This window comes from Ptychodera flava, chromosome 14 (genome assembly GCF_041260155.1).
Source record: "Ptychodera flava strain L36383 chromosome 14, AS_Pfla_20210202, whole genome shotgun sequence".
Classification (NCBI taxonomy): Eukaryota; Metazoa; Hemichordata; class Enteropneusta; family Ptychoderidae; genus Ptychodera; species Ptychodera flava.
The window spans coordinates 6,803,796-6,816,316 of NC_091941.1; the positions used below are offsets into that span (position 1 = coordinate 6,803,796).

The 12,521-nt window shown below is 37.9% G+C and overlaps 1 protein-coding gene across 1 annotated transcript; it reads right to left on the reverse strand.

Annotated features, from left to right (window-relative positions):
• Positions 1 to 1,110: 1,110 nt before the first annotated feature.
• LOC139149114 (tRNA (guanine(37)-N(1))-methyltransferase-like) lies at positions 1,111 to 4,617 on the reverse strand. The gene is given in 4 exon segments (XM_070720675.1): positions 1,111 to 1,870; positions 2,330 to 3,121; positions 3,845 to 4,124; positions 4,127 to 4,617. Coding segments are annotated over 4 exon segments (1,545 nt in total). The 5' UTR covers positions 4,541 to 4,617; the 3' UTR covers positions 1,111 to 1,811.
• Between the last annotated feature and the right edge of the window lie 7,904 nt (positions 4,618 to 12,521).

Here is a 12,521-nt window from a genome sequence, read left to right on the forward strand (position 1 = left end):
ATATACCCTCCCACTGAATTTAGATGCCCACTGCCCTCAACTATCTATGCTCTGTCCACTCTCCACAACAATTCAGGCTCCCTAGGCCCTACTGCCCTCTACCCACTACAGAAAGTTCTGTATTGCCGCCCACAAGATGTACATAAACCCGCATGTACATTTCATTTACACAATTATCTATCACCTAGTGTGATACGAATTCGTTCACTGCATGGATCGTAATAGACATCCGCGTTCAGTGTAAAGCTACCAGAATCTGTGGACATTGCTCCCCTCTGAGTTGGGCGCTTAATTTTCCCTGAAAATCAACTACCGTACGTGTGTTCCCCTCCCTCTATGTTCAAGTACTCAATGCCAGTAATTTTTTCCGTGACCACTGTAGACTGAAATTCGTTCCTTTTTCTCCTCGCCCGCTGATTGGTTTTAAATTTGCCCGCCATCCCGTTGAAAATTTGCACACGAACACATTTTTGCACGAACAGCTTCGTTGGCAGCACCTGTATAATACTGGTACACGTGTAGATTACTGGGCCCAGTCTTCATTATATGGTATTAATGGATGATTGTCTGAGGGCGCCTTTCACGATGAGTACATACAAAGGTGCCCTTGAGCAAGGCACTTTACTCCTCAGTGCTCCATTGGGGGAGTTAGTGGGTTATTACCTCATCCTGTAATTGGGCTAACGCCTGTTGGATGATGGACTGAATAAAAACAAAGGTACACAATAAGATGTTTATTGCATACAATCAGCAAAGTATTATCCATTTTCTTTCCATCACTTTCACCAGTATGTAGGATAGTCTAGTTTTATATTTCAGTGGAAAGGTCAAACATAGTATTTCTCAATCATTGGCACATTAACCATTACGATGCGTGGAAAAGTATAGCTTGGACTCACTTCTTAGCTAGTTACAGCAGGTTGCAATTTGTTTATACATCACGCGTAGTTCTTCTGGTAGACCGGAATTTACCTTTTGTTTTCTGCCCAGTCTGTAGGCAGTGCCGAGTACATGCTTAGTAGATCACAATTTCATGGTCCCACACAATACTGCTTATATCTCAACTAATACAAAATTTTCGCAAACAAAATGGAGTCTAAAACTCAACAATTTGTTACAGGATATTTATTAGTGAGAGAAATGCTGCTATTTTGTACAGCAAAGTCCACTGAACAGCGATTAAAAATGTCATGACTTGAAGGAGCTTTAAATTATCCCCAGAGAATCAGAGAGCCTCAGAGGGTACTAAGCTTCCTTTTTAAAGGCAAAGTCTCTCATTCTTCATTAAAATTACTGTGTACACTACTCTTTAAACAAATTTGACTTAATTGACTGATTTATTCAAAAAAAAAAATTTAGCCTAAAATTGTAACCTCAAGTTCAAAAAGTACTTGTATACATTCAAACAGATCTATCGGAAACACACTCAACATCTTTCTAAAATGACAATAGCTTTGTTCCTGTGCTGTGAAAGGATAAGTTGTATGTTGAAAAGCATCCTGGAAGGAATCAATTGTATTGCAACTTCAATTTCCTTTTCACCATGATGTGAAATGAAAAAATTTGATGCAGGTTTTGTCTACACAACACATACAGATGATGCGAAAGAAATTATATTAACTGAAAATTTAACACAGAAAAACTTATCTATAGCTACTCATAGTTACTGAAGTCAAGAACTTTTGGAATATCATTCTCGCACTTGAACCACTTCTTGCTTCTAAAACCTGAAAATAAGGAATGAATCTTTTCAGAGGATGTCTGTTCTGAGCCACAAAGGGTCCCACTAAGTGAAACCAACCATATCATCATCAGTGTTTTTCAACACATTGCTTCTTTGCTGGGGGTTCCAGTTCATTTCCGTCAGCCACTGAATAAAACAACAAAAGAGAAAATATTATTATTGATAACAATAAATTATACAGTGTGTTTTTCGAGGTTTTAATTCAATGTAAAGTGACAATTATAATTTCGAATATAGGATGTTATATATAGAACACTGAGCATGGATCAAACCTTAGCCACATTTTGACATGTTTGGAAATACAAAAAATTTAACTTATTTGACAGAAAGGCACACTTGCTTTCATAATTTCTTCTGCTTTCAGTTACCATTGAAATTGCTTTGCAATCCCATCTATGAACAGCAGCCTTTACATAAGTCGGATCAAAATCATTTGGTGGCAGTGAAAGGCTAACACTAATAATGTTTTCTTGACTTAATTTGCAGTAAAGAATAGCTGTTAGATCATTCTCTGAAGCAGCAAGGAAGTATGTCGTATTAATGTTGAGTAATGAAATTTGCATCTTTGATCCAATTCCTACCCACCTTTGGTCACATTTTTCCTCTCACTGATGACTACTTCTGCTGGCAGACTGAATGTGACACACAGCATTTCCTTGTTGGGTGCCACATCCCTTACATTATGTATGTGCGGTTCTCGAAGCTCGGACCCTAACACCTGTTCTATCCTCTCTCTGACGTCCTTGCATGGGTCCTCAGCTTTTGAAAAACAGTGACAATGAATTGTGGGTAAAGTCATTTCACCTCTGACCTCATCAGAGATATCATTGAAGAGGCCAGGGAAGGCATCTAAGAAGTCAATGGCCAATGCAGGCAAGTTCATGATGACATGGAAAGCCCTGTCTTTGATCTCAGTGTTTATTTTGTGTCTTTCTAATAAATCTTTCTTCAATTTTGTTCTGATGAATTCCCTTCCATCAAGGTTAAAACACTCAACTCTATCCTGCATCTTATTCCGTTTGACGTTCTTCTCAAGCCATTTATGGGACTCTGGATTCAGATCATTTGCCAGCACTTGGCATCCTTTCTTTGCAGCTGGAATGGCGAATGGGCCGACACCAGCAAAGACATCATACACAACATCACCTTTCTTCAATTCCCCAACTATCCTATCATGCTCAGTTGACAGTCTTGGATTCCAGTAAACTTTGGAGAAGTCAAACTCAAAAGTACAGTGATTCTCCTTGAGTGACACCACCATGGTCTCTGCTTCTCCAGCCATCACTTCCATTTCAAAAAAGCGGAATTCATTGTCTATTGTGTTGACCTTATTAACCACCATCTTGATGCCAGGGTTTTTATCCAATATCACTTGACCTGAAATGCATGGCATGTTTTGAATAAACAGAAAATATTAGATTCCTTTTATTTGAGTTCTTCAAACATCTGTGATTGATAAAGCAGAAATTAAAACAAGCTACTTAACCTTTGCAATGTTCTATATGCACTGAAATTGTTCATAAGACTGTGTGCACTCTATAAAAAGATGCTGAGAAAATCTTTGAACACAATATCACAAAAATACAATTCCAGTGTTCACACCTAAGATTAAAGATATGTGTAAGCACGGTCCCTCTTACCATTGTGTAAGTTACCAGGCATAGATGAGTGGCGTGGAAGATCCACTCCACTGTCTATGGTGTAAAAAAATGATAGTACCGGAATCATTAAGTTGCTATCAAATCTCCGCATAAAGTTTGCCTATTTATCCATAGGACGGATTAAAAGATAGAACGCCCACACGTCAAATTTTACATAGTCTTTTAGTGGTAGAGAGTGAGCTTGTCTTGACCCATTTCCCCATCTGTTTCTACAAATTATAATAAACTATAATTACATGGTACTTCAACTGACATGATATAATTATGATTTAATGTAACCCTACAATACACCAGTGTTTACTTTCACTTTCAAACACCCACTGGGCAATTCAGTTGATGTGTCATATACATCATGGATGTACACGCCAAAAGCCTGTATCATACCATGGATGTACAAAAATAGATTTTTGTACATCCATGATCATTCTAACACACTCACCTATGATGTTTTTATATTCCATTTGCTCTTGTTTCAGATTCATATGGGCGATATGCCCTAGCCTACTAAAACTGCTTATGACTTCAACGTCTGGTGGGACAGCTGCTCTCAAAATTTCATCAGCCGTCCAGTCTTTGTACGTGATTTCCAAATCGTAATCAAATAGTTTCTCCTCGATGTTATTCTTCCGCAGACACTGGATGACGTCATCTCCGAGTGAGCTGGGCGCACAAACCTTATCCGGGTCGAGGAGCAAGAATTTTTCGTCTCCTTCGTTGCCCGTATGTCTCTAATAACTTTGACATGACAGCGTTTTCGCTTCAAAATAACACTGTCGAAGTCTTTGGATTTCATCAGTTTGGATAGGCAGCGTTTTTCAACTTTCAAGGCAGGAACCGTCACCACTCGTCGGAAGGCGTCCCTGTCCAACGTCTTCATGCCAGTGATGCCAGTCGGCGGGCTGAACATTTCGTCTACGTTACTAAGTTGCGATGCAATACTCTTTTCACAAAATCTTCTTACAATGTCGACCCTACAACTTGTTTTGATTCTGTAGCGCCCAAGCACTGGGTCAACGCGAGTGATGAAACGATTTGCAACTACCGCCGTACGGTACAATCTGCGCACTGCAAGTGAACATACCCGCGATTTGATAATACACAGAACATGACAAACAGGTAATACACCTACGGCCATCTACATCCTTCACAAGGCGTCTTCTCTAACGTCTTCTTTGGGAATAACCCCGCTAATTTTCAGTACTACCGTGATACCACCTTGATACGAGTTCGCTCTACTCGCTCTACACGTGCGCCATACTTGATTGTGCCGTAAATAGGTACTACTCGAAACGTCGCAAGAACAAATCTCTTTCATCTCGCGAGATACCGTGCCTGGTTGCTCGGGACGCCAATCTTGCAAGAAACACACCTGAGGAAATCACTGACCTGTTCGAGGACGAACCCGGCTGCAAAGTCGAGCTCAGAGAGCTACATGTAAAACCTTGCTTTGCTTACTTTGTTTTTTAGTTTTTTATTTTTTATCTGAGATGCAACTTTGCACTTGGGGAATAATCAAGGTTTGTCAAAATAGAAATGAAATTACAAATCTGTACTTAATTTTTTTTCTAAAAATAAATATCAGACAAAGTATTTGTTTCGTTGAATTTTCTTTCAGATGGTATTAGGAACTTGAAGCTTTGTCAAATTTTCATGGAAAATCAAGAGTCAGTCCAACTTGAAGTTAATGATTATATAATTATTATTTATTTATTTTTTTCAAAAATAAAATATTTACTGTTGTCAGATTTTATTTCTGGTGCCATCGGGAACGTGCGTTTTTGTCAATTTTTCTTGGAATAACCAATATCCAAAACTTATGAGATCAACACTAGCATTTTCGTATAGCAGCTTGATTCAGCTTGTTTTCTCTTTGTATGAGATAACACAAACATAGGGCCAATGTCCCTGAAGCTACTATAGACATGGATACAAAATTAAGTATTTCCTGACTGTATGAGATCATCTCACTAAGTCATCCTAGGGACCTGTTAACCAAATATTAAAGCTGTCTGACCAGCGGTTTTGAAAAAAACAAGCGACCCAATAGTCGACAGAGCTCTGCTGTGTTATGTCACAGAGAATCATAAACAGAGTGGCAACACTTGCATGCCTTTTGTTCCATGGTCGTCTCGGTTGACTATTGGCTTTTCATAATAAAATGAGCTTCAAAGGTGTTAAACTTTTGTGGGCTTTGTTTGTGGTTGATAATTACACGAGATTATGCGAAACATACGACGAGATGGCATCGTACTGCCAGTCGCGTAGCAACCATAGTTACTTTGTGAGCTCTCAGGCCAGAAACACTGCTTCACGCCAATCAAAACATAACACGCCAGCAGTTTCATAAACATGTCCTTTCTTGACGCACGTGTAAAAGACGGTATGACTGACCGTAAACCATTGAGTAAAACCAGACAGTATCGATAAAGACTTTCAAATTTGGTTCAAACACACTCATTATATATTCATAAAAATATGAGAGGAATTTTTAAAACGGTAAAACCCACTTTCCTGAAGCTCAAAACACTCCCGTTTTTGCCAGCACATCAATTCCGATCAGCACCACACGACAACAACAAGACAAACTTTGTCGAACATACTTTCGCTTAACAATTGGTGAAAATCCGAAATTACCGAAGGGTGCATGGTCGGCACTCTTCGAAAAGAGAGCCACGAGCTTCGTGAGGCGAGGCAAACACGGATTGCTTACGTAACCGCTTCACGCCTTAAACAATAGGTGTTGCCACTCTGTCTATGATACTCTGTGGTTATGTAGAGAGCAACTTTTTGTGACATATGTATTGATGAAGATGGTTGAGATCTTTGATAGCTCATTTCAGGATGGCCTGACCTAAAATGGCAAAATTAGCTGCAAAAATACAAAATTGATGATTTCATCATAATTATGTATAAAATGTATACCAATATCAAAGCTATCACATGAGTAACTTTTGAGAAACAAATATTTTGACCAAAAACGGCAAAAATTGACCCAAAAATACAAAAATTGAAGATTTCATCAAATTTCACTACATCACACTTGGAGAACCCCCAGGAACCTGTATACCAAATATCAAAGGCATCAGACAAGTAGTTTTTGAGAAACACATTTTTTGACCAAAAATGTCAAAAATTGCACAAAAAATACAAAATTGCAGATTTCATCATATATTCTATATATCATATTTAGTTTATCTGTAGGAACCTGTATACCAAATATCAAAGCTGTCAGACGAGCGGTTTTGATGTGACAAATTTTTGACCAAAATGACAAAAAAATTCCTTAAAAATACAGATTTGCATATTTCATCACAATTTGAACAAATCCAAATTGGGTTATCCCTAGGGACCTGTATACCAAATATCAAAGCTGTCAGACGAGCGGTTTTGATGAAATAAATTTTTGACCAAAATTGACAAAAAAATTCCTTAAAAATACAGATTTGCATATTTCATCACAATTTGAACAATCCAAGTTGGGTTATCCCTAGGGACCTGTATACCAAATATCAAAGCTGTCTGACCAGCGGTTATGAAGAAGAAGATTTTTTACCAAAAACACCTTTTTTGGCACTAATTTGTATATTTTCAACAATATCAAAAAATCAAAAAAGCACAATTATTTCAGGTCAGCCAAAAGTACTTACATGCTAATTTTTCATGTAATCTGCTCAGTGGTTATTGAGATTTTCAATTTTGACTGTTTTTACATTTTTTCACTTAATTTGCATATTTTTGGCAATGACAACTTCATTTGAACAAAATCTCATCTACAGCCCATCATCCATGTACACACCAAATATCAGGATGAAATGTGCAGCGGTTTTGGAGTTTTTGATGTTGACGGACAGACATACAGACATACAGACATACAGACATACAGACATTTCCCTAGCCTATAAGAATAGCTTCCATTGCCATATATACATATGGCTATGGGAGCTAAAAATATGTGAAGAAATAACCATGTATCAGTCAGTACGGCAGGCGAAACCCGGACGGCCATACCGATTGGGGACAGAGCAGAGTAGATCGAAACGCAAACGGGGTGTTATTATAGGAAAGGCGGTGACTTATTTTAAAGCTGAATAAAATGCTGTCTCTGGTTGTGTAAGTCTGTTGATCGAAATATATATTTTGTTCCCAGTTTGATTAATCATGGGGGATGGCAGTCTCGATCTCCCCTTTATGGTTCGATATTTACTGACTCGTTTCTACTCATTTTTGTCAATCAATGAAAGCATTTTCGTCTTCCATATTTAATATTACTTTGACCGATGTTACATCCTGACCTATACTGTCATTAGTTTTGACCAACGTACAAAGACATTGCCCATGCGTCCGGCTGATGAGATGTTTTGCAAACGGTGAAGAAATGGGGGCCCGGGAGACATCGATGTCAGTCTTTCCGGACTGTTTACATGTAGCTAATAGGGGATATCAAAGGAGATGAATCAGTTAGTTGAATAAAACATAACTTTTCGGACTTATTTTATGTCAATTTTGTCAATGTCGGACTTTTGATTCAAGAGAAACCAGAATCACCTACAGAGATGTCTGTATTAAACACGGACGCACAATTGGGAATAGTTTGTTATGCTACTGTCGGGCTCAGTCGTGGTGTCTCTCCCATAAAATTTCGAAGCTATAGGTCTACACTTGTCGTTTCGATTCACAGGTAGCGGTACACCGATGACCAGATATTGTACCGTTCTTAAAACTAGTCTAAGCAATTTTACGACACTGCACTATTTGCCATCGTGTCTCCCCGTGAACGTCCTTGAACCTATGGAGGTGACCATTGTTTTACTGCGCCCATTAGAGTGTAAACCCCTGTTCGTTACCAGCAGAATACTTTTTAAAGTTCTGTACATCAGTGTACACTGTGTGTATAAGCCCTAAACCTAGTTTAATTCAAGTATGGAAAGGTATTAAAGAATAAAGGGTCGTTACAGTTGCTAAAATTGCGAGAAAAACTGCACTTTTTACTCAAATAGAATAGTCCTATTCACAAGCGCTATTGTTTTAAATCACGTCCATGGTGTGCTGTTGATTTTCATTCTTTCGTGCAATTTCATTCGCTTGAAGCAATTATCCTTTCATTTGACTGCTCTGTGGGACTCTTCTGAATATGTGTTTTGGATAAAAAGAACTCTACAGTGAAAGACATAAACTTCGACGGTGATAGGTATACAATATCGGTTCGATGTGTAAAGATATACAGATTACAAGTTATTTTAGAAGTTCTCAAAACCAGAAAAAATAATTCTGCGCGCCACTTATTGATAGTGTCTTGTGAACGTCCTTGAATCCGTGACCGCGACCATTGTTTTTGAAGTGTTCGACGGTCGATGATCGGTAGATTAATGAAGACATGTTACTGAACTATCGTGTGATTGTTAGCATGGTTAGGTAATAGACTGTGTAGTCTGTAGAGGCGATACGGCGAAATTCCACGGTCCAACAAGGGAGCGTACATCGCATGGTTTCTTACAACGAACGAGCCGTCGGTTTCCATAGCTACTACGTGAAATCCGGCCTCACCGATGTCCCGGGCCGATGTCCCTGTCCTGATTCGGAGAACAACTTTCAAGCTGCGTGTTGAGGTTCAGATGTCCGATTTTTTCATATTCAAAAGGCTTATTGATGTACAGAGAACGCCCGTCTTGTTTTTAGCTTTAACTTAGCACATGATGGCAATTGAAAATTCAAAGCCAAATAGCCGGTGGGAAAAAAATAGACGACTCGCTCTCACCAGCGGTCGAGGTCGCAATAAAAAAAATCGAAGTATCATTGCTCCGCCATGTTTATTGTTGGTTGTACGGCCACTTTAAAGTCACAGACTTTCTTCACGGTAAAATTCATATAATTGCCATACCGCGAAGTTCCCTGTGCATTTCAATATGTCTATTTGGAAGCAAAAGCGCCACGGACATTCGATCGATGGTGATGAACTTTCTCCAGGCCGTGACATGTCACCAGTTACGAACTTTACCGGTTTTCGATACGAAAGATGCAATATATTATCAGCGTTGTTCACGTTGTGTTTTGAGTTTGATATGGAATATAACAGGAAAACACTAACGTTAGAGTGACGATAGAGACCATGCCCGATACGGAAAAATTGACATCAACTACTTGCAATGAGCAGTGACCTGAAACTTCAGACTGATATATAAATGTCGACAATATAAAACATTGAAATGCCGAAGAGAGAGAGAGGAAGAGAGAGGTTTACGCTGTCGCGAACTGATTATACTCTTTCGGATATGACTTCGGTGTAGACGATACACAGACATCGAAAATGTACACCTACTTTCCAGAAATTCGACTAATCTTATAATAAAGAGTGGAACAAATCCAAAAGTGTTGGTTGAAGTAAATCTTCAGATGTTGGTTTTCTAAAGTTAGATAATACTTACAGAAATATGGTCGTCATAGTCTTCTTTTAAAAACTATTATCTTCAACACCACGTTTCTTATGATCGGTGATGTCATTTTTTATTATTTTTACAAACTTTCAATGCATCAAACGCTATAAGACTATCTCATCTGCCTGTCAAGGAGTTACAATATATTTCCAAGGGCTGGCACACGATGTCAACTTACGTGTCGTCCGTCGAGCGGCCGGTGGCAGTGTCACAGATTGTTCCGTCTGTAATCGCGGCCGTGCGTTTGAGGTTTTTTTGTTACGAAATTTGTCGACCTCACAAAATTTCACAGTCCATGCTTTGAAGCAGTCTCAACATGGCAAACATGTCTCGCTTAAATTTCATCCTCGTCGTTCCAATAAATTCGACTACTAAATTATTTCGGCAGTTTTAATTTCCTATTAATTCGACGTTTTTCAAATCGTAATGAATTTTTTCTGGTCGAATTGATAGGGTTTTTGGTAGCAAGCTTATCTCTTCGTCGGACCAGTATACCGCGAGATGTAGTACTGTGTTCGGCAGCCATGGCGAAAGTGAATATTGTATATTGGTTGTTGTTTGTTTTATGTTACAAATACCTGTCGCGTGAGGGCGTTTGAAACGCTTCTGAAGCGGCTCAGTCTGTCCACACAGCGATTTGCGGATAGAGTTAATCCTTACAACGGCTCTGGTCGGGCCGACTAAACCGTCTAAAATCTGAAACGCTTCAGAACCACTTCGAGGGTCCACACATAACTTTCTGTGTCAGTATTGGCCCAGAACCGTTTCAGAGACGTTTCAATGGCCTGTGTATGAACGGCATATAAGACCCATTTAGCATTTGGGTAAATTAAACTTCATTAAAGGTACTTTTCGCGATCCCTGGGATCGCCTTTGTTCTAGTCTGTAAGAGGATTATGGAGGTGTGATAGCCTTTTGTTTTCCATTGACATTGTAATCCGGTATGTAAAATTTTCTGATGAGACAATCTCGTGCTAACAAAGGCCTTTAAACTTGCGGTATTTAATTTCCATGACCCTACTAAAATTTACAATGAAGAAACATTTCTAATGATCTCGGTTGTTTTTTAACATTATGTATAGTCATTTATAGGTGAAAGAAAGGGAAAAGTAAAGTGGTAGGAGGGGCATATTGCAGTTATGTAAAATGAGGAATCTTAAATGATTTTATGCATTGCCTACACACACACAAAAAAAAATACACTAAATAATCAAAATGCTTTAATAAAATGTCAATTTGCTCAATATGTTTTTAAGAAATCTATTAACAGCAACGATTTTGTTCCAATTACTAAGTTTTATATTTATTCGAATTATGCACTGTCTCACCTCTTCCTCTTAGAGTTTACTAGTCATTTTGTTTGTCATTCTATACATTCAATACAGAGTGGAAACAAAAACTACTTGTTGTGTAGATTAAATATAATTTTTAAGTGAAATGCAGTGAAAAGCGAAAAACAGTGGCAGCCATACTTGATTTACGCAAATTAGGAATATTTCTCGGGCGATAAAATGTATTCAAAAATATTGCCTGGACATGAAACATAGGGCCAAAGTCCCTGAAGCTACAATAGACATGGATACAAAATTAAGTATTTCCTGACTGTATGAAATTATCTCACTTTAATAGGTCATCCTAGGGACTTGTAAACCAAATGTTAAAGCTGTCTGACCAGCGGTTTTGAAAAAACAAGCAACTCAACAGTTGACAGAGCTCTGCTGTGTAATATGTAGAGAATAACCTTTTGTGACACATGTATTGATGAAGAAGGTGGATATCTTTCATTAACATTGTAAGTGAGTTCTGTTGAATAAGTTGAGACTGTACATACGCAGAGAAAGCACACTGAAGAGACAAATGTTTGAAACTTAAGAAGTTCAAGGTCATCAAAAGCATTATAAGGAATCATGTAACTTTCATTGCACTGTTTACACAAGATTGCACAATTGCTATAAATAGCACATGAGGAATCTTACAGCGAAGCTTTACCATAAAAACCCTATCACTTTGACCACTCTTTTAATTGACCACTCTATTTTTTTCCTCAAAAGTAATTTTATTTTATCCTTACCAAGTCAACCATAAATGGAAATTAGAACTTTCTCTACCTCTATCTCTATTGACTATTTTGAGCAATTTCTTTTAGATAACATACAGGGCACAATAAATGACGGTTCAGAATATGTCAAAGTTGGGATTCAGGAAAGTTGCGTTTACATGTTTTAATCCTCCAAGATGGTAAGCATTTCACTACGAACTGTCAAAAAAGGTTGAACTTTCTGATAATTCTACATAAAAATTATTTGGCTTTGATGATTTCCTAATTAATTCAATTATTTAAATCATATCAATTATTTTTTTCTGGGTGAATTGATAGGGTTTATACAGTACAAGAATTACATACAATGCAAGTCAAATTTTGACCAAAAATGACAAAAAAATTCCTTAAAAATACACATTTGCATATTTCATCACAATTTGAACAAATCTAAGTTGGGTTACCCCTAGGGACCTGTATACCAAATAACAAAGCTGTCTGACCAGCGGTTATGAAGAAGAAGATTTTTTATCAAAAACACCTTTTTTGGCATTAATTTGCCTATTTTCAACAATATCAAAAAATTAAAAAAAAACAGTTTCTCAAAATCATATTTTTAATCTACACAACAAATATCGAATCAGTAA